This window comes from Lissotriton helveticus, chromosome 3_1 (genome assembly GCF_964261635.1).
Source record: "Lissotriton helveticus chromosome 3_1, aLisHel1.1, whole genome shotgun sequence".
Taxonomy (NCBI): domain Eukaryota; kingdom Metazoa; phylum Chordata; class Amphibia; order Caudata; family Salamandridae; genus Lissotriton; species Lissotriton helveticus.
This window is the reverse complement of record NC_136061.1, coordinates 295,929,983-295,955,165: the sequence shown is the minus strand read 5'-3', so window position 1 is coordinate 295,955,165 and position 25,183 is coordinate 295,929,983. Positions and strand designations below refer to the sequence as shown.

The window sequence follows — 25,183 nt, the reverse complement described above, 5'->3', positions numbered from 1 at the left end:
TTTAAAGCACCTGTCTCAATTTTTGTGCAAATGGTTAAGGTCTGTGCTGTTGGGGCTCCGTCCCATTTTCACGCAATAAAGTAACCAGACCTGTGTTTTAATAATTGTCATTATAGGACTTTCAGGCTGCTTGAATGACCTTACCCTCTGTCAATTAAGTCGAAAACCTTAATATTCAAAGTGTTAATTACTAATTGCAGTTGTATTAAGTACTTTTGTTGATTGTTTTACGCCCAAGGTCAACCCAAGTCGTCTGCCAGTGGTAATTGGGGGATTGCTAGATGTGGACTGCTCCGAAGATGTTATTAAGAGCCTTATTCTTGTTGTGCGGGGTCAGTTCTCCACGGATGAGCTTGTAGCTGAAGTAGAAAAAAGAAACAGGTTAGTCATCACACCGCTTTAGTCAGCCGTCTTTGCTTGCTGAAACCTGAATGAATTGCACACAACCCAAAGTGACCACTCATGGCTGAGCGAGAGTGAAATGCAATTTTGTATCAGTCCCTAAAACGTCTTGGCAGCTGAAAAAATTGCACATGGGTAAAATGTGGTCTTTAATGATTAGTGGTATTGTGGGTTCAAAGTGAATGAGGTGATTGAGTCAAGTACAGCTTTCTTTTGTACCAGTCTGCTTTTCCCTGTATCTCCAACAATCCCCTCTCACCAGACTGTGAGCTCCTCGAGATTTGGCTATTGTAATCTGTTTTGACTGTTGTCTGTCAGATTTTTTTTTTCTTATTCAGTAAAGTGGATTGTACTCATACAACGTGGAAAGAATGCTTTAAATTAGTTCTGAACTGCTAAACACTAAAAAACATTAACTTGAGAGTCTACCTAAACTACCCATCCTAAAAAATGCTTCTACAAAAGTGCACAGTAGTAAAAGGGCACATCAGGCAATAATATATCAATTGAATTCTAAAAGCAAATGTTATATAATCCGCTACGCAAGTGCACAATGCTCAGCAGTCAAACACTCCCCAAATTCTGTGAAGTCTTGCTAAGCTCTTAATACGCAAAGCTTATAAATATTCAAACATTCTAATTCTAGACTGTTGGAAAGCGGGTTATTGGTAGGGGCAAAAGTAGGTCTGCCACTGGCAATAAGGCCACTAACACATAATAGAACTCAGCATAGGTCTTAGAAAATTATTCTTTTGCTCAACCCTTGGTAACGTGGCTGCGAGCTGACAGGCTTAACTTCAAAGACAGATACGTAAAGCATTTAAAAACACCACTTCAGTAAATAATTGACACAACACAAAATAAAACTCCAACACCAATTTATAAAAATAGGTAATATCTTTCTTTTAAATGACGACAAAACAAAAATAATCCACTGTAGGGAACCAGAAATATGAATTTTTAAAGATTAGTCACTTTCTAGTGCTTAGAAACCAACAGCTGCCCTTTAAGTCATTTCGTTTTCTCTGTCGGGGACACACCTTTATAAATTGTTCTGAAGAATTCTCACCACTGTAGTGGGCCGCCTTCAGCAAGCGGGGTCCAGTTAGAACACCTTCCTGGCATTCTGCTTGTGGGTACCAAAGTATCCAACACACAATCCAAGGTTCTAAATCTCCAAGAGGGTCCTTGAAAGTGTGAAACTTCAATTCCGCAATCCACTTGAACGAAACCCTTACAAATCCAGTGGTACTCCAACGTTTTGAATTATTTGTGGGGCTGTCCAGGTGAGCTCTGTTAACCTGTAGCTTGCAGGGAGTCCACTCTTAGTCCTTTGGCAGCAAGGTAATCCACAGGGCTGTAGTTTCAGATGGTGCAGTCTTCATAGGTGAGGCCTTAGAGTTCCTTGCACAGCAAAAACAAAATTCCAGCAGGGCACTTCTTGCTTCATTCAGTTTCAAGCAGCAGATCTGGAGGGCTCTGCCCCTCTCAGATACTTATTCAAAATTCTCTGGGTCAAGCACCAGGTCACTGCTGACCAATGAGAGCAGGGCAACTCCTCATAGTTATGACCACATCCTGTGGAGTTTGGCATTAGTTTGTCCCAGAGTGCATCATTCTTCCAAATCCATAATGGCTGATTTTCCAGCAAGGAGGTAAGAGCTGGCTAAACACACGCTAAACACACCCCTGGGATGTCTTATTTCCATGGACTCTCCCCTTACTATCTGCACATACCTTCCGTAAGCCTAGCCCTGACTCTGGGTCAAGACTGTCATAGTGGACTGAAACCCAGGCCTCCCCTCTGCCTTTGAAGAGCATAGTTTACGACGCCACCTCCTGGCCTGGCATTCCTATAGAACAGCACACTGCCCTCCCAGCAACCTGGCTAATCCACTTAACTCTGACCAATCAGGGCAGACCACTGAAAGGCTGAATTTGGACTTACAAACAAGAAAGTCTCATAACTTATTGTATGTACACTTTAGGAGAAATTCAACAATATAATATTGTTGGATTTACTACTACCATTCTGGGAAGTCTTTGAATGGTCCGGCTAGTCCTCTTCTATCAATATTTATTGATCAATCACTTCCTACCATGTTAACCTGTGGGCCATGGGGTTTGCAATGGGGAAAATGACCTGGGCCACTTTTCAAGAACCTGGGCTTATAAAACCATATTTAATAAGTATTTCCCTAATTTCTACAGGACCCCCACCCCCTGTGCAGCTAGGGGAGACTTCAGGGGTTCTGAATCTGCAGAAATCATGCAGATTATCCTTACCCAATTCTTCTAGCATCAGAGTCGAATTTGAGCAGCTCTCTGAAACAATATGGGGAGTGAAATGTAAAATTTCACTTTACCCAGGCATAAAAAAACTCATTTTATAAGGGCGCTCCTTATAGATAACTGACACCCCCCCACCCCTGGGCTACCTACGGGTGACCCTGGGGGTCCCTAATATGCAAAAACATGGTAGGTTTTTTTATTTTTATGGGCCCCTACCCCCAAAGTCGAGTTTGGGCACAATGTCAGGTTTAAAAGCTGTCCTGGCCACCAGGGATGCTTTTAAACTGACCTCAGGCTTCAGCACTGCACACATGCTAGTGCAGAAAATCTGCTGGCCTCTAAACTGCCCTGCCCCAGGATACTGGAGACTTCTAGGTAGTTTCAATCCCCTGCCCTATTACATACTAGGGGCTTATGGGGTAGGTCATGCCAATTACAGGGGTACCCCACCATACCATAGTGTACCCTAGTCTATGTTGGGTGTCTTAACTGTATTCTATGTGTTCCTTTTTAGCTTGGCACTGGGCCTGGTTAAACAGAGCCCAGGGCCCGTCAGTCAGTTACCACCAGTTCCAGTCAGCAAAATGTTGGGGGGTACCCAGGGCACAGGATGACTTTGCAACTTAGACATTTTACTAACCAAGTAATCTATATTAGGAGATTCTCTTGGCACTTTGTTGCAACGTATTCCTTCTGACCCACGTGTTTAAACCTGTCCTCATGGGATGGTGTTACGTTTATACTGGCAGTTCAACTAAAACCACATAGAATTGTTGGTTAAGAAAACTAAGTTACCCTTCTGTGCAAAAAACATTGTTTATTCCCCTTCCCCACTCTCATTGTACTTATAACTACTGTGAGAGGCCACGTAATGCCCTGTAATGGCCACAAACATGAATATTGCGTAAACCTGTTAGAAATGGAATTTCTGGTTGGTTAAGGCTTGCGTCAAAGCCAGGCAGAGACCACCACGCGATACCAAAGGGGATGATGGACAGGGCGCGCAAGCGAATCAAACACTCACCCCCAGTCAACTGATCTGGGTTTAATCCATCATCATTCTTTAGGTCACTCCACCACCCCAATTCAGACATGGCCATATGCAAAACAGTCTGACCCTGTGCCTCATGGGAACAGTCCAGTCCGAACTGCCAAGCTATGTCTTCCCTGCACCGGAAACAAGCATCCTGGGACCGGTTTTGGGTTCATAACCCTCATCAGCCAGGCTATCTTGAATCCAGTGGCAAAGTGAGCAAGGGACCCACGTCTGGGCATACCCTGCCAACTTGGGTCGAACAAAGCGATACCAAAGGGGATGATAGACGAAGCGCTTGAGCAAATCAAACACTCACCCCCAGTCAACTGATCTGGGTTTAATCCATCATCATTCTTTAGCTCACACCACCACCCCAGTTCAGACATGGCTATATGCAAATCAGTCTGCCCGAACTGCCAAGCCATGTCTTCCCTGGACCGGAAACAAGCATCCTCTACTCCAGTCAGGGTAAGGGAGTAATACGCCAAGATAACCCCTGCTCACCCCTTTGGTAGCTTGGCACGAACAGTCACGCTTATCCCAGAGGCAATGTGTAAAGTGTTTGCGCAACACACTCACAACAGCAGCAACACAATAGGTGCACCACAAAAGGAACTCCACACAAGGTTATATATAAAAATAGTCTTTGTATTATAAGAAACACATTACAATAGTAATCACGCAATGTACACTGTGCCAACTGGCACTGGGCAGTATTTACAGGGGATTATATACACATGACAGGGCCACATGGACCACTGTCAGAATCATCACTTAGTAGAAATAATAAAAGTAAGATTTATCATAAACGTAGAACACAACCAGTACTTGTAGCACAAATAGTAAATGTAGCGCACAACCAGTAACTACTGGTGAAATACTGAACTGAGGCCTAGATCATGCAACGTAAATCACACTATGCAAAAATCATCACAGTATAAATGTATGCAATACCCAGCATCAGCCTTGGGAAATACATTGGCATAAAAATAACACACTGAACGTGGCCCCAGGCCAACTGGCCTCTCACAGGGGCTCAAATGCCCAATGTCCAGAATGTCCAGGCTGGCTGCGCATGCAGCAAAAGCAGAAGGACGCAAAAGATCAGGCCTAAAAGTGGCAGCTGCCCACTAAGTGCTGGGCAGCTGTGCAAATGAGCATGGGCACCAGCTTGCCCTCTGAGCCCCTCTCTGGGACTCTGAAATTCCCTATAGCCCCACGTTGCAGCTACCCACAATGGTGGCGCAGCTGTGAACAGAAAATAGTAAGGACACTGGCACTCATTGTGCCTGGGGAGCACTAAACATACTCCCAAACTCAGCCCTCAAACGTTGCAGCTATCCGTGCTCACGCAGGGCAGCTGGAACCAGCAAAAAGGAACCCTGGCACCACACGTGCCGTGAGAGCCCCACTGGTACTCTAAAACAAAAATTACTCCCACGTTGCTGCTTTGGTGAAGGCAACAAGCGCTGGCACCAATCATGCACTCTACGTTGGCGTCCCGCTCTGGGACTGAGAATTAAACAACACTGCCCAAGCGTTGCAGCTGCCCGCAACGGGCGGGTCAGATGTGAAGAAATTAGCACCTGCACCATGGTGCTTCCGGGAGCACCAATACTGCTCACTTTGAGCCCCAATCACCGGGCTTTCTCTCTCCTGGAGTCACTGGCTTCCTCCGGGCACCGACTGTGTGCCCCGACAGGTCCTGGTCTAGGGGACCTCTCTTTAGAGTTCACCAGGCTCTTCTGGGCACACCACTGCTCTCGTACATGCGGCGGGGGCAGGTACCGACAATGTGTCTCGGGTCCCCTCCGCTACGAGACTCCTCCTCGCCCCTGCCGAGGCCAGCTGCCTCTCCACACCGCGGGATTCTTTCTATACACGAGAGTCCCCGCTGGCCGCGCCTCCCTTCTCCTCACACACGGGACTTCCTGGTTGCTTGCGGCGAGGCCCCGCCCACTTTTCGGCAAAGATTGCCTGACTTCCTGTTTTACGCGGCGGTGATTTCCTCAATATGGCGACAATGAGGGGTAGGCTCCCTCTTCCTTAAACATATGAAGCGGGGTGGGCACCCGCTGAAAGTCGCAAAAATGCAGGGTAGGCACCCGTTATTAGGGTACTGATGCGGGCTGGGTCCTGCGGAGGTTCCTCCTGGCAGAGTGTCCTCCTAATGGAAGAACAAGCACAACAGAACCTTTTCATGGGGTCACAGCCCCTATAGTTATACTGCTTTTCCCCTTTGTGTCACAGCACAGGGTTTAGGGATACCAGTTAAAACTGGTATAGGGGAGCTTTGGAGCACTTTGTTTTGCTCCGCTCCTCTCGCCTTTGTTAGGTGGGGGATCAGACGCACCACAGGGGGCGGAGCCAGCATTGTGGAGGGAAGGCACAGCCCTATTCAGGTACCAGGTGCAACTCCTCCTTCCCATCTACATGCAGATCTCCCTATTCACCACTGGGCAGACTCATCCTGGCTCCTGGAGCCAACCACCCCATCCAGCACCTGTCAGTCCCAAGCCAGACATGCAATTCACATCAGGCAGGCAGACCTACCGCACACAGAAAGGCCAACTTCTAAAAGTGGCGTTTCTCCACCAGTCACCATACATTTGCGCACACCATTGCGCAGCATTTATTCTCACGAGTTCGCACATACAAAATGTGTCCCTGCACTCCTCTCATACCAGGAATTTCCAGGGACACACATATTCCTATGGTAGCGCAGGCCAATCTCACCACACGCACTCAGAGCGCGCACGCACTTCACACTGGGCCACAGTGCTAAAGTGCGCAGAGGCCAAAAATTACTATCAGGTCACAGAAAATGCAAAAAGATTAGGGCTGAACATGCCAAAATGGCCAAAACCAACACCTGTGCAATGTATATGGAAGTCACAAACTCCAGTGCTGCCCTGTGCTTTATTGTTTAGGTGTCTAGACCGTACTACTGTAAACACTTAAGGAGGTGAAGAATTTCCCGCTTCCACGTAGCTTGTGTATGTCTGGTAATGCGCCACACCCCTGGAGGCCTAGTTGAATCCCTTTCCCATGCATATTATGACTGTGCAATCCCGCCTTTTCTGCAGCCTGCTTCATACATAGTTAACGTGGTTTTATTATAGAGCTTCGATGAGTTTGTCCCACTTTTCCGTCACTTTTTGTAGTGCCGTCATTAAAGGTAGACTGGAGTCGCCACTGCCCGCACGCCAAATGGAGTACGTTGGGAAATATTCTCTGGGATGGGCATTTGGTTTTGATCCGATACTAGAAGCTAGAGGAGTTTCTCCCTTAGCAGTGGATGCAATACCTAGTGGACTACTTTAAAATCACTTGTATTCTCAGTGTCTCAAACCTTTGCCTGATGCTGTAGAGTTTAAATTGTTTGCATTTGACATTCACTGGGTGGCGTTGTGTTTTTTGGCTTGCAACATGAGTATTATTCAGTTTGCAATCAACAAAGTATTGTAATGAAGTTTTGTAGGACGCTGGTTCTGTATATACTATACCAAAATGAGGTATAGTGAGTCCAGTGGAGTCCCAAAGGTGGAGGCAGATGTAAAAGTAGATAGCACCTTACTATCAATTTGTGGTAGTGTGGGCGAGCAGTAAGGCTTTAACAGAGGGTAGTGTTAAGCATTTGTTGTACACACTCAATCAGCAAATGATGTCACACACTCAGACTGAACTCAGACCAATTTGATTTGTATACAAATATTTATAGTTGTATTTATTTCCAAGAACCAAGCAAGCCTGGCACAGGTAAGTATATATGATACTGTTCAAAGCAGGTTGTACAATACAAGCACGCTGAATGAAAATGACTTTTACAGGTTTGTAAATGCTTTCAATACAGTGGAAATTACTGTTAGATTACTTTGGATTACTTTACAGATTACTTTTTGGATTACTTTTTGTACTCTGTGTGATATACCTAGATATCACACTGGGACAATTCCTAGAGGAAACGTAAGGTAGCAATTTTTAGTTATTTGCAGTTTTTCAAAGTTCCCTACAAAACCAACTCCACACAACAATTTTTAGGAAAAAGTTAATGTATTCCTATGGAGAAAAATGAAGTTAACGGTTTGCAGGTGCGTACAAGTTTGTGGGAGTTGGTATTCTGTGGTTAGAACCAGGGTTCCCCCAGGGTCAAGGGTGCACTTTTAAAGCACCCACAGCGGCTCTAGGGCGGCCACGTGCAGAGTGCGGAGTCCCAGTGTTATCCAATGGGGGGGTAGGGGGGCCTCCGGTTGGTGGCTGCTCACTAGCAGGCCACAAGAATGTGGGAGCAAAGCTCCTTAGGTTTAGCTCAGGGCAAAGGGGGGGGGGGGGGTCAGATTGAGCACCCAAAGTGCAGCGGCGCTGGGGCGGGTGGGTGCAAGGTGCTGGTTTGGTGTTGGGTGCCCTGTAGATTTCAATGCAGTTTCTCCAGTTTCAACAAAAACTACAAACTCAGAGGCGAACATCTTCTGGGGGTGACCACTTGTTAGAGAGGTAAGTTTGGTTGCTAGGACACAGTCGGTTGGCCCACCCAAGGCTGTGGGACTTTGGGTGCTGGGGTGTCTTTAGGAGTCCGGTTTTTCTTACCAACACCACTCACTGGGGATCCTCTAGATAGAATCTGCAGGCTTCACTGGGAGATTCGAGGCAGGTCAGAGATCACTAGATAGCTGGGGAGACCTCCTCGTGGTGTTGGGCCACTTTAACTCGGGTTGTGGGCGTCTGGTGCATAGTGGTGCAGACTCACGGATTAGACCAGAGTCTATAAGTGAGCAAATCCGGTGCTACCGGGATACAGTCTTTTTTGTGGAAGGCAGGGCAGGTCCTCGGGGTTCTTGAGGATGCTGACTTCAGGACACCCCAGGATTTTGCTTCTGTATGTTCGAGGTGGGGACAGGCCATTAGGGCTGGGGCCAGGTCAATTGGCGTCCTCCTTCTTAGCTTTAGCACGGCTTCTTCTGTCTTTCTTTTCTTCTTGGTTGGTTCTTGTCTGAGGAGGCAAGGTTCAGGGGTGCCCCTAAATACAAGATTTTGGGGCGTTACGGGTAGGTAAAGGTTGGGATCAATGGCTCCCTTCTTTGTGGTGGTGGTGTTATGCCACCCTCCAGTGGGAGGGCTGCATATGCCTCACTCTGGTTGGCTGGGTCCCCCCATCTGCAAGATGGCAGGGACTGAGTGTTGTGCTTCACTTCGCCTCCCCCACCTGAGGAGTGGGGTTTGCAAAGGAGGATACACCTCCCTTCCCCAATTAATTTTCCCAACGATTCTCCCACCCAAAGTGGGGGTCAGAAACAGTGTGGGCCAGAAACAGTGTGGGCCAGTTGCTGGAGGCAGCAAAAGTCCTGGAGAAGCTCACAAAGGCGACAAGCCTTTGAAGCTACCCCTTCGTGGACCCTGCCCAACCTGGGGGTAGAGGCTTTGCATCTCGTCCCAGGATGTGCATTGTTTCAGACCCTCAAGAGCAGCAGGCTGTCGACCCAGTGGTCCAGAAACATTTCTGGTGGTGGCAGCTGGCGAGCAGTCACTCAGCCTGGACACTAGTGTTAGTTCGTTTTTCAGGGGGAATCTCTAAGATGCTCTCTGTGTGAATTTTTTATTAAATTCCACACTGGCATCAGTGTGGTTTTAATGTGCTAAGAAGTTTGATACCAAACTTCCCAGTTTTCAGTAAAGCCATTATGGTGCTGTTGAGTTAGTCATGACAAACTCCCAGTACCATATACTCTTAATGGCATTACTGTACTTACAATGTATAAGATTTGGCTTAGACACTGTAGGGGTACAACAGGGCTCATGCATCTGTACCCTCACCACTGGTATAGTGCACCCAGCTAGAGGGGCGGATGACCTATGCCAGTGCAGTAGGCTGTAGGCATGGCACACAGGGATGGAAGGTGTGACCAGATGGTCAGGCCCGAAGGATGCCTATCTGCCTAACCGAGCCTTCGCGGGAGGGCTTCCGCCTGCCCTTCGGAGGGCTCAGAGACCCTGGGTGGGCCTATGGCCCGGGGCTGGTGACGGGGGTCCCCGACGGACCTCTGACCAGGACTCCCCCAGGCACCTTGACAGGTGGGCAAAGCAGGAGGGAGGACTCCCCGGGCCCCCGTCCTGGGACCATGGCGGAGCAGGGGGAACGGGCCCGGTCCCCTAAGCCCGGCAGGAGGTTTTGTGCTGGCACGTGCAGGGGAGACTTCCTCAAGGCCCGCATCCTTGCTGTCCTACCACGCGGCAGGCCGGAGGACGGAGTCCTGGACGGGTGGGGAGGTGGTGCCCGGTCCCAGCTCATCTGGTCCCCGACTGAGAACCAGCAGCCCGGGAGCGGTTCCGGCATACCCTGTCCCTAGTAATCCGGAGGAAAGCTACCCTTCATTCTGGTAACCTGTGCGCACCGAGTGACAGAGGGGACCCAGGCACTGAGGTGCCCGACCACCTGGAGCCCTGGCTGGGATCGGCGAGCTCACATCGGGACTTCGGCCCAGCCATCTGATCGCCCCATTGGAAAGCATTGCACTAAACCAGATGGCCAGGCCAGAAGGACGCCAATATGCCTGCCCTGAGCCTTCACCGGAGGGCTCCCTCCTGCCCATGCAGTGCTCGGGCGCTCTGCGTCCCGGGGGCTCGGAGACCCCAGCTGGGCCTCAGGCCTGAAGCTGAGAATGGATGTCCATGGCAGAGCTTAACCCATCCGTGGGCCCGCTCTCCACGGGCCTGCATCGGGCCACAGCCTATGCTCCTGAATCCAGCCAAGTTGGGGAAGCCCTGCCCGGGCCCATGGCGTGGGACAGAGCCCTGGTGGGAGCACCCGGCCAGAGCTCTCGAGCCCGAACACCCAGGGGAGGACTGCCCGGGACCGATGGAGCCCGTCCCGGGCACTTTACCATGTGGCGGGCCAGAGGAGGGAGCCCCGGGCAGTGGGAAGGTGTTGTCCGGGCCTAGCCCATCTGGTCCTCGGCTGAGAACCGCCAGTCCGGGAGCGGTTCCGGCATACCCTGTCCCTATTAATCCGGAGGAAAGCTACCCTTCTTTCTGGTAACCCGTGCACACGGAGTGACGGAGGAGACCCAGGGCACGGAGGCGCCCAACCCTCTGGAACCCTGGCTGGGATTGGGTAGGCGGGCGAGCCCTCATCGGGACTTCCATGCCGGCCCGGCCATCTGGTCGCCTCATTGGAAAGCATTGTGCGCGACCAGATGGCCGGGCCCGTAGGACGCCAATCTGCCCTCCCCGAGCTTTCACAGGAGGGCTCCCGCTTGCCCATTGGGGGGGGCCTCTGCTTCCCGGGGGCTCATGAGAGCCCTTAGCTGGGTCTCGGGCAAGGGGGGCCGCTGACAGAACTTTGACCTGGGGCCCGCAGGTACCTTGACACACAGGCATAAGGGGGGGGGGAAGCCTATCCTGGCCCCATGGGTCCCTGTGACAGGCACCCAGAACCTTGGCTGGCCATTGGTTATGCGCTCTTGGAGCCCATACCCCGGAACCGGTGCCTGCTTCTGAACCCAGCCAGGAGAGGGGGGGGAGCCTCCCCGGGCACCAGGAACCCCTGTCCCAGGAACACAGACCCTGAGCTGGCTGCAGGACGTGGACTCCTGTTGCTCTGATTTTTTTCATAACTCCGTGGAACTCCGCGTAGTGGCACTACGCCAACTTCACCCAGGGTTAGTAAAGAGTCCAAGCAAACCCTGATTGGCTTACAGAGGAACAATGATATCCCAAATGCTCCCTTTTATGGAAGTGTAGGTGAGCAGTTACGCGTATCATGGTTAGTGCTAAGCATTTGTTGACAGAGGCAATAAATGACTCTCACACTCGAAATACATCTGAGACCAATTAAAAAAATATATCATATTTTTATATATATTTTGATACCAAGAACATCGTTAGCAAGTAAGTACTTATATAAATATTGAAATTGTGCAGGTAAGGAAAACAGTTACTTAAATGCACCTTTATTCACACTGCTTTCCTATGGGGAAAAAGGCAACAATAAAATACAGGTCTTTATGGTCTGCTTCTAGGGTCTCCTTTAGTTCTTAGAATTGTAGGGGGCCAAGGCCTAATGTACTACCAGCAGATTCTAGTTACCTGCCCTGGGTGTCCAAGTGTAGAGGTACTTGTCGCATTGGTAGCTGTGTGCGATACGCCGGTGAAGAGAAGAGGGCGCCATAGAGAAATAGACTGCAGAGGGGAACTTGGAGACAGGTCTGGGAGCTCCCAATGGGGGGCTCAGGCCACAAGAGTCCAGGAGAAAAGGAAGCACAGTCAGTTTGTCCTTAACAGGGCTGGGGGGCTTTGGTGCAGAGCAAAGAGGTTGGCTGGGCTTTGTGCATCCTGGAGCCTTGTGGTCGTCTGTCTCGCTGATCGAGGATGCAAAATCAGTACAGCTGGACCACTCTTGAAGTGGGTCTCTGCAGTGCTGACTGCTGCTTGGTGTCGTTGGAGTCCTGAACTCTTACGGTCTTGATTTGCTGCAGATTTCCATTGTTCCGGGTATTGGTCCTGTGTGGATCCAATTAATCCTGGTGTCCTCCCACTTGGTGTGGGGACAGTTCTGACTTTCAGGAGCACAGGGTCATCTTCCTGGGAAAATACTGCGTTGGCTGGCTGGGGAGCAGCAGCGCGGTACCTCAGACTTTGCATTTTGGTGCCTGTGGACTGCCTGGGAGTAGCTCCTCTACTCCAAGGGAGAGTACTTGGCAATTTGCATAGGCTGGCAGTCCTCAGGTGTTCTTAGAGGCTGGCCAGCTGCAGGACAAGTCACTGGTCACTATTGTCGAGACTTGATGTAAGGCGGGAAGGGCTTGGCGCTACAAGTCATCAGCAGTCTTCAGTTCTCTTTTTCTTGCATTCTTGATCCATTGAATCAGAGTTCCTGGTGACAGGGTTGCCACCTAAATTTAATTTAGGGGCGTTACAGGGAGTGCCGGGTAATAACCAATGGGCTACCCACCTTTATGGTGGCTACACCCTCTAAATTACTGCTTCCTGTGGGACGTGAGCATAACCCTGACCCAAAAAGCCTAATTCTTCCATAACTAAGATGGTGGAATTCTAAATGTCGTGTCCTCTTCAGGTAGCCCACCTAAGGGTGGTACTAGCCTGAGAAGGGAACACTCCTCCTGGCTAGCTAAATTTCCCACCTCTCCTGCTGCCAAATGGACCCAGGGCAGGGGGTGGCATTTCCCCTGTCTGTGGGTGTCTTGGGTTGCAAATCAAAGGCAGCAGAGGAATTTGAAGCCTCCTGCCTTGATATGGTGATCAGCCAGCCATCCTGCTTGGAGGAGGTGCAACAACTTCGTCTGGAGCAGGCTTTTTCTCCCCTTAGAGTGTGGCCTCTCACCTGCAGGGTGTCAGAATCCTGTCTATGCTGGCAGGCTGGCCTACTCCAGTCAGCCAGCACACTGGTAGTCTGAACGTTATCAGGGAGCACTTCTAAGTTGCATTTATTAATAAATCCATCACTGGGATCAGTGTGGGTTTATTAATATGAGATGTTTGATACCAAACTTCTCTAGTTTCAGTGAAGCCACCATTTATCTGGAAAACTTGTAAACACCGATGTCCAGCACATGGTCTTAAAATTGTATCCCTGCTCACTTGTAATATCCAAGAATTGGCTTGGATATCGCAGGGGCATATCTGCTCTTGCAGCTATGTCCTCACTTGTAGTAGACTGCACGTTGCCTTTGGGCTATTTGGCCTGCTGTAGGGGTGGCTTACCTATGCTGCATGCAGTTCATGTAGGCCTGGCCCACAGGAGCTGTGCCATAAAATTTCATAACTTTTCTCTGCACCATGGTACGCAGAGTGCAAAGGCAGTTTGCATGTTGATGCTCAGGAGTCTCTTATAATGGCGCAATACATGCTTCAGCCATTAGGGACCCTCTTTAGTATGCCATGCGCTTGGTACAAGAGGTACCATTTAAAAGGGACTTGCAGGAAGTGCTAAAGGTATTGCCAATTGGGGAACAATTGTACAGTTTTAGGGAAATAGATCTGGCACTGGGGACCTGGTTAGAAGGAACCCAGTGCACATCACGCTTTCATTTTATCCTGTGTAAATCTGTTGAGAAATGTAAGGAAATCCAAATTAGGATGTCTGTGATAGTGGCTAATTCACGAATAATGAGGTTGTGCAGAGAACTGCAGAGCTCTGATTGGCTGCCAACACTACAACCAGGAATATAATGTGTGAAGCTTGTGTGTCTGTAGCTACACATGTTGTGCATACTTCTGCCATCTAGTGTTGGGCCTGGATGCTTCTAACTAATATTTCTCTGAAGTTGGAGTCTCAAGATCTATTGTGACTCTCCTCGATTCATTTTGCTCCAACACACTCGCTCCACCTCAGATTATTTTGTTCTGTTATCGGGCACAGAGGGCTGCTGCTCTGGGAGTCATGTGTTCGACACCAATTTCTGAGTTCCAGCTATTTGCCCTTCAAACCCGGAAATACAAATACCATTCCTGTGCCGCTGAGAGAGATTCACATTGCAGCACCAGGACTTTACACTGACAGCCTTTGAAGCACCCCATGACAAATCTCAATTCTTTCATCTTTTCAAGCATGCACCTAGGGTGATGGAATGTACACCTTTCCAATTCTGCCCCATGTGTAACACCATTTATCCAGTATTAGGGTATCTTTCATAGATTCACATGCCTGAATCATTCCCCGTCGTCGAGGCGGGAGTCCCACGGTAAATAAAATATATAATAGCAGTGCCTAAAATTTCTTGTAGTAGGCTGGAAAAGCCTAAAGGCCTAACTAGGCCTCAAAACTTAGCAGCCTATCTACATCATTATGTAAAAAGACCTGAAATATTAGCCTCAGCCAATCAGCTGTCCTCACCCTCTAGAACCTTCCCTGCTCAGGCAGTTCTCCTCAGATTTTCACCGCACTTCGTGTGTAAGGGAGTCTCCCTGAGTGCCTACTCAGTTTTTTGGATTTTCAAGCTTAAAATGTCTGAAAGGAAAGCTCTTTTCAAACCCTGTGGAACCTGCTTCAAGAAGAGAGTCCATGTGGATGACAAGCACTCGGATTGTATTTATTGTCTACACCCTTCACATGTGGTGAAGGAATGTAGAATTTGCCGTACCTTCCCTCAGAAAACCATCAGGGATAGGGAGGCAAGGGTTCTTTTGTGGCTGAAGTCTTCATCCACTGATGAGGAGGACAAAGCCTCAACTTCTAGCAAGAGAGCTAGATCCACGGACAATGCTTCTCCTGAGAGAAAGAAAATGTTGAAATCCTCTCAGAAAGCTTCAGAACCCTCTAAGAGTGCATCGGCTTCTTCACATGTGAGTACTACCCAGACCAAAACTTTAACTCTGGTGTCTGTACCTACCACTACTTGGACTTCTACCTCCTCTTCTACTTCTGTGGTTACCACTTCAGCTATCACTTCACCTTTGATGTCTGTTACACCTTTGATATCGAAAACCAAGTCACAGTCTTTGAAATCCTTCTCTACGAAGGCTCCATCGTCTAAAACGTCTGCTCCGTCGACGACCGCACGGCCGTCGTCGACGAAAACATTGTCTCCAAAAGATTCGTCGTCAAAGACATCATCGTCGACGAAGATCTCGTCGACGAAGACGCCAACATCGGACACGACGACGGCGTCGTCGACGAGAGCACCATCGACGACCCCGACGACGAAGGGATCGTCGACGAAGACACCATCGACGGCCCCGTCGACGAGGGTCTCGTCGACGAAGATACCATCGACAGACCCGTCGACGAGGGACTCGTCGACGAAGATACCATCGACGGCCCCGTCGACGAGGGACCCGTCGACGAAGATACCATCGACGGTCCCGTCGACGAGGGACCCGTCGACGAAGATACCATCGACGGCCCCGTCGACGAGGGACCCGTCGACGAAGACGCCGGCGACGGTCTCAACGACGAGGGACCCGCCGATGACGGCCTCGTCGATGACGGCGTTATCGACACTCTCAACATCGAAGGACTCGTCAAGGACAATACCTTTGACGGCCTCGTCGACGGCAAAATCTTTAGCGTTGACAGCGCCGTCGACGGAGAATCCGTTTACTGGGGCTTCTGCTCATCGGCTGCACGGTTCCCCGCCAGCAAAGATACAATTCACTCATTTCCAAATGAAAACTTACAAAAGGCAGGATTATTCACATATATCTCCGCTCTTGCCATCGCACATTTTGGAGACATACCTGCAAGGAGAGTCAGAAGAAGGAGAAGAGGATGATGACCCCTTTGGGATTGCCTGTCACCCTTCTCAATTGCATATTAAACTTCAAGAGGATGATGAAGAGGAGTTTCAGAAGCAATATACGCATGACGTCTACTCCACTCCATATCAGTCACCTCGTTCTAGACTTCCTCGGTCTGAGGACACAACACATTTGCCTACTTCCTTAATACAGGACTTGCAAGCTATGTTGGCAGATTATCGACAGAGATTTCCACCCACTGAGGGTGCGCCCGCTGGGTCATCTGCTCCGGCTACTGTGCCACGACCTCCGTCGCCAAGAGCTCCTTTGTCTCCACAGCCACGTACTTCACCAATTCCTCAGGTTGTGGACAATTCGTCCTCTGATGGTGACGAAAGTAGAGAGGAGGGAGAATTACCGGATAACACTCCAGTGGACCCTTGGGAGGATTATGTCATCCCTACACCTTCTCCGCCTCCTCCCCGTCCTTCAGACTCTCCGCCTGAAGATATTGGGGGTTTTCACAATATTATGCAGAGAGCTGCTAATAGATCTCAATTGGTTGTCACAGTTGAGCAGTCGGACTGCTTTTTACATGACTTTAAGGAAGGGTATCGGAGAGTGATCAGAGCCATACCTATTATTGACTATATATGGAAGGAAGGCCTCAATATAATGAAAACACCAGCCTCCATTCCAGCAGTTTTACAAAGGATTGATAAAAAGTATCGAGCACCATCCGATACACCTGCTTGTTTGATCGGCCATCCTCGACCGGATTCGGTCATTTCTCAGGCGGCGCAGCAAAAGTCCAAGAATCCTTCTGCTCCCATCTCAACGCCACCTGACAAGGAGGGAAGAAGGCTTGACGCCATTGGGAAGAAATTTTCTGCAAACGCAGCAGCATCCATTAAAGCAGCTAATTCCTTAGCTATCCTGGCTCGATATGACAGGCAAATGTGGTCTGAGCTCTCGGAATATCTTGAGCTGATCCCGGAGGATCAACAGATGGATGTACGCAGAATTGTGCAGGAAGGTGAAAGGGCGGCCTCAGAAATTATTGATTGCGCCCTAGACATTTCTAATACCAACTTTCGACAACTGGCTGGAGCAATTGTCCTTAGACGTCAGGGTTGGCTCAAGGCTACCACCTTTAGACCTGAGGTCCAAACCAAGATCTTGGACATGTCTTTCGATGGTGAGTCCTTGTTTGGAAAGCACATTGATGACGCTTTATTGGCTATTAAAACCGATACCGATACAGCGAAATCTCTGGGAACCCTGCAATACAAGAGGGGGTCCTTTAGAGGTGCAAGAGGTCGTGGTTACTCCTCCAGAGGAAATTATTCAAACCAACAAAATCGACAGTATCAATCTTCCTACAACAAACCATACTACCAATCTTCTAACCGGCAGCCTGCTTCTGGTTCTTTCTCTCGGCAAGGAGGACAACGGCGCTCAGGCAATCAAAGGAGAGATTCTAACAAGCGCCAATGAGCTTTGCCGGATGACGGCCACTCCTCTTTCCCTTCCCGTGGGCGCCAAGATTTCCGCCTTTTACCATCAATGGAGGAAGATAACTTCAGATCAGTGGGTCCTGGATTTGGTCAGCAAGGGACACACTTTGGAGTTTTTGCAGAAGCCTCCAACAACGCCGCCCAGGGGTCCCCCTCCCCCTCGCCTGCGCTTACTCTTCAAAGAAGCCTTAAAGATGCTACACAAGAACGCAATAGAACTAGTCCATCCTTCTCAGAAAGGACTGGGCTTTTATTCACGTTTCTTCCTTGTGGAGAAAAATTCAGAAGAGTGGCGTCCAATATTGGACCTGCGCAAACTCAACAAATATCTAAAGAAACAGAGTTTCCGCATGGTAACGTTGAAGGACATTCTGAATTGTCTAAACGAAGGAGACTTTCTGGCTTCTCTGGATATGCAAGACGCATATTTTCACATCCCTATTCACCCCAACTACCGCAAATTCCTAAGATTTCAAGTGGCCGGCGTCCATTTCCAATTCAAAGTCCTCCCATTCGGCCTCAAATCGGCCCCCAGAATCTTCACGAAATGCCTAGCTCCAGTGGCTGCAATGTTGAGGTCCCTGGGACTCCAGGTGTTCCCATACCTCGACGACTGGCTGTTAAAGGGTCCCACCAGTCATTCGACCATGGAGGCAGTCAACAAAACACTTTCACTGTTCTCGAACCTAGGATTGACCCTCAATTCTCAAAAATCTCAGCTCCACCCTCATCAACGACTGACTTTTCTGGGTGCAGTCTTGGACACATGCCAGTGCAAGGCATACTTGACACAGGAGCGTCAAAACAAGCTCGTCAAACTGGCAAAACAAATATCCGCAAAAAAGTCACTTTCAGTTCGGATGTATGCTTCCCTTCTGGGGATGTGTTCAGCTGCGATCAATCTCATTCCTATGGCAAGACTCAGAATGAGACCGTTGCAGGAAGAGTTGCTTCGTCAGTGGAAGCAGGTCGAAGGATCATTCGACGACCGCATCAAAGTCACTGTCAAAATGAAACAGGCTCTTCTCTGGTGGTCGAAGACACACAACTTGTCGCAGGGCCTCACCTTCCTCCAAGAGATTCCGGACTACACTCTGACTACGGATGCGTCCATGGAAGGTTGGGGAGGTCACCTTCAGGACCTTCAAATCCAGGGAAGATGGTCTCATCAGTACCAACAGATGCACATCAACATATTGGAACTCAGGGCCATTTTTCTTTCCCTGCAAGCTTTCCTACCAAGGATCGTGAATTCGTCCGTCCTGGTGCGCACGGACAATACCACCAGCATGTTCTACATAAACAAACAGGGAGGAACGAAATCTCTTACCCTGTCACTGCAAGCTCAGGAAATGTGGGAATGGGCCTTACAGCACAACATATCCCTCAAAGCAGAGCATGTTCAAGGGATTCGGAACTCTCTAGCAGACAGTCTCAGCAGAACTTTTGTGGACTGTCACGAATGGGAACTCGAACAACATCAAGTAGACACAGTCTTTCGCCTTTGGGGGAGACCAACGCTGGATTTGTTTGCCACGCAGCAAAACAGCAAGTGCCTGTTTTATGCCAGCAGGTTCCCAGGACGGGGGTCAAGAGGAAACGCCCTCCTCATGAGATGGACCGGAATGTTTGCGTACGCTTATCCTCCGATTCCGCTCATTCCGAAAGTTCTGCAAAAGATGAAGAGGGAACACTGCACTCTCATTCTCATTGCTCCACGTTGGCCGAGACAATATTGGTTTCAAGAGCTTCTCCTGCTGTCGCAACAGCCTCCGTTTCGGCTCAAACCGACTATATCGATGCTGACAAGAGAGGACGGTCAGATTCAACATCCAGATCCTCAATCGCTGCACTTGCACGCTTGGCTCCTGATTTCCTAGAGTTCAAAGACCTAAACATTCCCTCGGAATGCAGGAAAATCTTGTCGCAAGCACATGCACAAAGTACCATCAAAACATACCGTTTCAAGTGGAAGAGGTTTTGTTCATGGTGTGGAGATAATGATGTTCATCCGCTGCAGGCTCCTCCTGAAGCCATCCTTCCATACCTGCTTTCTCTGGCTAAATCAGGTCTAGCTTTTTCTTCCATTAAAGTACATCTGGCAGCAATCTCCAGATTCAGGAAGCACTCCAACAAACCATCCTTATGTTCTTCCTCCTTGATCAAACAATTCCTTAAAGGTCTCTTCAGAGTTTTTCCTCCAGTTCGTCCTCCTCCTCCGGAATGGGATCTTAATGTAGTCCTTTCCCAACTTCTTAAAAGGCCCTTTGAACCAATCCATAAAGCGGAACTGAAATTTCTGACTTGGAAAGTTGCAATTCTGTTGGCTCTTACTTCTGCTCGCAGAGTTAGTGAAATACAGGCGTTCACTATTACTCCCCCTTTTCTGCAGTTCTCTAAGGACTTTGTTACACTTAGGACCAACCCTAAATTCATTCCTAAAGTGCCAACTCAATTCCACATTAATCAACCGGTCAAACTTAGAACCTTTTTCCCGGATCCGAAAACTCCTGCAGAAAGGGTTTTACATTCTCTAGATGTCAAAAGATGTCTGAAATTCTATCTGCAAAAGACAAAAGACATGCGTAAATCTACACAACTGTTTGTTGCCTATTGAAGACCCACCTTCGGTCAAGCTGTCACAAAAGCAACTATTGCCAGGTGGTTGTCCTCCACAATTACCTTCTGTCACGACAAGGCCAATAGACCTTTATCAAGGAAGGTCAAAGCTCATTCCACGAGAACAGTGTCGACCTCTACGGCCCTTTTCGCTGGAGTGACTCTAGAGAACATTTGCCGAGCTGCTACTTGGAAAAGTGTGCACACTTTTACCGAACATTACTGTCTGCAGTCGGCAGTTCAAGATGACACAGCTGTGGGTGATGCAGTGCTGCAGCATCTTCTTCACTAAGGTTGGAAAGATTATATATTTTAAACTTTACATATTTATAATGCTGTCCTATCTGTTATATTCGAAGGTTTTGATGCATATGTTATGTTGACATGTTTTGTACTCTATTACCTTCCTGGTTGTGTGGGGATTGATTTATATTTTCTTTGTCTCCCACCTTCCTCTATCGACAGACATGATGTTACTGCTTGCTATTCTGATTCAGGCATGTGAATCTATGAAAGATACCCTAATACTGGATAAGAAAACGAGTTACTTACCTGTAACTACGGTTATCCAGTATTGGTATCTTTCATAGATTCACATGCACCCACCCTCCTCCCCGGTAGGGCAGTTCTGGCTATGGATACTACTTCTCACTTGTGCTGGGAAAATCTGAGGAGAACTGCCTGAGCAGGGAAGGTTCTAGAGAGTGAGGACAGCTGATTGGCTGAGGCTAATATTTCAGGTCTTTTTACATAATGATGTAGATAGGCTGCTAAGTTTTGAGGCCTAGTTAGGCCTTTAGGCTTTTCCAGCCTACTACAAGAAATTTTAGGCACTGCTATTATATATTTTATTTACCGTGGGACTCCCGCCTCGACGACGGGGAATGATTCAGGCATGTGAATCTATGAAAGATACCAATACTGGATAACCGTAGTTACAGGTAAGTAACTCGTTTTCATATCCTTGAAGCGACCAGCACAGTGTCTGTAATTTAAGCCTCACCAGATCACAAGTAGACTTCCTGTGATGCGTGCTCTGCCTTTGGCCACAAAGACCCTCCACTACTAGAGAGAAAAGTGGCAGACTTATCACAAAATGCAGCAACAAACGCAGGGGTATAGTCCGTAGAGCAACTGTACTACGTTGTCTGGACCATAATGAGACAAGTGCAGACTGCAGTCATATAAAATGCATGTTTGGTATGTGACATCGTAAGTTATGCAACATGTATAGGCATCTGGGTAATACCACCATCTTGGAAACTGCTACTCTGCCCATTAAAGACAGCGGTAGAGTGTTTCAGAAGGCGACCGAGTTCCACAGCCTATCGAGTACTCAATCCATATTTAAATTGAGTACCTGAGCGTCTGTGTGAAACTTGTATGCACAAGTAACGAAAATGGGTCTGTTTCCAACGCAATCCTTGGCTTGGAAGCCTATCTATTGGTAGATTAGTTGACTTCGCTAGGGGAAATATTAGGGTCTTTGCTCGATTGAGGCGTAGATCTGTGACATCCCCAAAACCATCCAGTAGTTGCAACAGCTTGGGCAGAGTATCTCGCGGCGAAGCCACTTAAAAAACCTGTGTACCAGAGCAGTTTCACCCCCACTCGTAGCATTGTGCACAGTTTTACATAAAGCATCTGAACCCACTGTCTGAACCGCTAGCTTATCCGGACAGCTTTCAGTACTTCCAATTGCCAACCCCAGTCGACCATATCAAACGCCTTTTCCAGGTCTATCAATACCAACTTTAATTCTTCATCCCTATACTTTACTTTGTGGAGTATGTGAGTCAGTCGTCGCAGGTTTACACTGGTGTGCCGACAAGGAATGTAGCAACATTGTTCCTCATGGATCAACTGCGGCATGCAGGGCAGTAATCGGTTGGCCAGCAGCTTACACAATATCTTGATATCTGAATTATTCATTGTAAGCGGCCTAAAGGCAGCTGGGTCTGATTTCTCACCTTTGCGTTTCAATAGCATACAAATCTCCCCTTCCCTCAATGATGGGGAAAGGATCCCGGTCTGTTGTGCCTCTGTAAGGACCTGGAGAAAAGCCTGTGTTACCGTCATTGAAAATGCTTGGTAGAACTCTGGTGAGAACCGCCCCCCCCCCTCGCCCATCCCTCTCCATCCCCCCCTTGCCCTGGCGTCTTCGCCCTCGGTAGCCTCTTCAATGCCTCCTGAGGTTCCTCCTGTGTTAATTTGGAGTCTAACTCTGTCACAACCAGAGGTTCCAGTCTTGGGAGGGGAAGGCTCTCCAAAAATGGGAGGAAGCGCTCCAGCTTAACAGTGGGGTCAGCCATATAGACCCGCTGCAGGTTCTGCTGGAAAACATTTATACTACTGGCTACTGCCACCCTGGTGCCATCAGTAGACAGCAACTAGGTAGTTGGGGGTGAGGATTGCTCTCTCCTCTGTATCCATGCAAGCAACTGGCCTGTTTTATCCCCTTTCCTATGTAGACTTTGGCTATACTGTGAGTGTGTATTTATCTAGGCGGTCCTAAGTGTCACCAATCTGCCTGCTCAGTGCTTATTCTCTTGGGCCACCCTCCCGTTGTGAGAATCCTCTCGTCAGAAGCTCTGCCAAAGCCAGCTCCCCCTCAGTGCGCTCCCTCTTGAGCTGTCTCCGAATGCCACATTTCATTGCACCAGGGCGGCCGCTGAGGAGGAGACTCGTAGCGGCTGCACGCATCGGAAACTGATTGATTCGGAAGAAATCGACAGACTGGTCACACCCTGTTCCCGCATAGTCTCTGCTTTATCCTGCACCCTTGAAGAGAAATGACGGATATTACCTCCCAAACAGCTCTGAACCATAGGCCCGGGCACCTGCCCTGCCTCATCGATTGCCAGCCTCCCCCTCTTCCCTCATACGGAGTACCCGGCTTGGTCCAGTGTGAGTATCCTTATGCCCTTTTTTACACTTGACCGGTGCTTTTCACTTCATACACGTGGCTGCGCATACCAACTGCTATTGATTCAGATGTCCCTATATTACTAGGTCCTGAAGAGACCGTGTATCTTTGAAAGGGTCGAAACGCCGTCGACTTTAAAGAAAACGAATAATTTCACCAGCACTGATTATTGTTCAGTGTCTGAGAAGACTGTTATAATAATATAAATGGTCGTTTTTTTCAAAAGAATGAAAACCATATTGTAATTGTCACAAATGTCACACCATTTCCTTTTTGGTTCCACTTTTTCACTGTGGACACTAAGCACCAATCTTTATGTATATTTGAAATCTGTCTGAATATTTGTTATAAACTATGAATACGCAATCATACTGTACTCTGCTTCCTTGTTTGCAATCCACCTGACCTATTGGTACTGCCATTGTGCTTTTTGATTATCATCATAACTTGTTATTGTCTCCACAAGAACCACTGTTTCTTGATATACAATACATGTCAGACCCAGGCAATTTCCCCTCAATGCAGCCTTTATAGCCACCCTCTCATTGGCTCCATGTCTCGTAGGGACCCAGTTGATTGTCATAAAATCTACAATGCCACCATGGCGCATCTTTTCTTTAAGGGTAGTCTAGGATGTCTGCGGACACCCTCCAGAAGCGAGACTCTTCTGCTGGTCTACCCTATCTCACAACACTGCTGACCAGTGCATGATCAGATAGGAACCGTTATGTATGCGTCTCCACAACATCATCCAATCTTTGGTTGTTGGCCATCAATATCCTTTCCAGTCTACTATGGGTACCATGTGTAGCCGAATAGCATGTATAGATCAGCTGAGTCGGGTGGTCCAGCCTCCAGCCATCATAAATTCTCTGCTTGTGCATAAGCTCTTGCAGGGCATATGTAATGTGGAATTTTGTACCTGCTCTAGGAGGCATCCTATAGATGTCTGGGCCAAATATGCAATTAAAGTCTCCCATCCACAGAGTGGTGCTCCTACGTCTTGTGCAAGCAAGTCATGTATGTTATAGTTAAACATGGGATTGTCTGCTTTTGGTGCATATGTGTTTAGTATACTTCCTGGCCATCCTACTCCCCCCTAACATACACATACCTTTTGACCACATCTGCCCCAAATATGTAGGGGTGAGTGGGATTCTGGGTTCCACCCACCTGAACGTGCCCCTAGCAAATGTAGAGTAGGAGGAATGGTACACTTGGCCATGGCACTTTTTCGCTAAGAGCACTCAATCAAGAGTATTTGTAAAGCGTGCTACTCACCCGCTAGGGTCTCAAGGCGCTGGGGGGGGGGGTTGGGGGGGGCTGCTACTGCTCGAAAAGCCAGGTCTTGAGTTGCTTCCTGAAGGAGAGATGGTCCTGGGTGAGTCGTAGGTGGGTGGGGAGGGTGTTCCAGGTCTTGGCCGCCAGGTAGGTGAAGGATCTTCCTCTGGTGGTGGTTCTGTGGATCCGTGGGACGGTGGCGAGGCTGGCGGAGCTGGCGGGTTGGCGTGTAGAACGTGAGGCGGTTGTTGAGGTATTCGGGACCCAAGTCGTGGAGAACCTTGTGTGCGTGGGTGAGGAGTCTGAACGTGATCCTCTTGCTGACGGGGAGCCAGTGCAGGTCCCTCAGGTGGGCAGAGATGTGGCTGTGTCGGGGGATGTCCAGGACGAGTCGTGCTGAGGCGTTCTGGATGCGCTGGAGTCTTTTCTGTAGTTTGGCGGTGGTCCCAGCGTAGAGGGCCTGGCGCCTGAGTCATCCAGGTGTGTTTCCTGTAGGCATGCTATGGAGATGTCTTTTTAAATAAGATAACACTCTATAGTTCTCAACATATGTTCCAAGTTCCCTAACATTCAATGTCAGTACCTTAAGGTCCGGTCTCATCCTGGTATTGAAATGTCGCTAACAGTGGTCTTCCCCAGCCCACTGTCCACCTCAACTGTCCACAATCGATTATGAAACTGATACACTGAACTCATAACAAACTTCCCCTCCCCCCAGCCGTGGGCATCACCGGCACCAGCGCCCTGTGAGCCCTCTCCACCTCAAAGAAGTTGGTTAGTCTTTGAGGGCAGAGCTCTGTGCGAACCCACTTCTCCACAAATTGTTCCGCCGATCCATTTTCCAATCATTTAGGAAAATCCAGGACGTGGATAATGTTTTAGTGGGACCTGCCCTCCACGTCTTCTGCCCTCCGTTCT

At 48.7% G+C, this 25,183-nt stretch overlaps 1 protein-coding gene across 1 annotated transcript in view; it reads left to right on the top strand.

Moving 5' to 3' along the window:
- CLTC (clathrin heavy chain) overlaps positions 1-25,183 on the top strand; it is a 987,367-nt gene that overhangs the window by 550,536 nt on the left and 411,648 nt on the right. Inside the window, exon 16 of the mRNA XM_078679837.1 lies at positions 239-381. Within this exon, the coding sequence (XP_078535963.1) occupies positions 239-381 (143 nt within the window). The remainder of the gene's footprint in view (positions 1-238; positions 382-25,183) is intronic.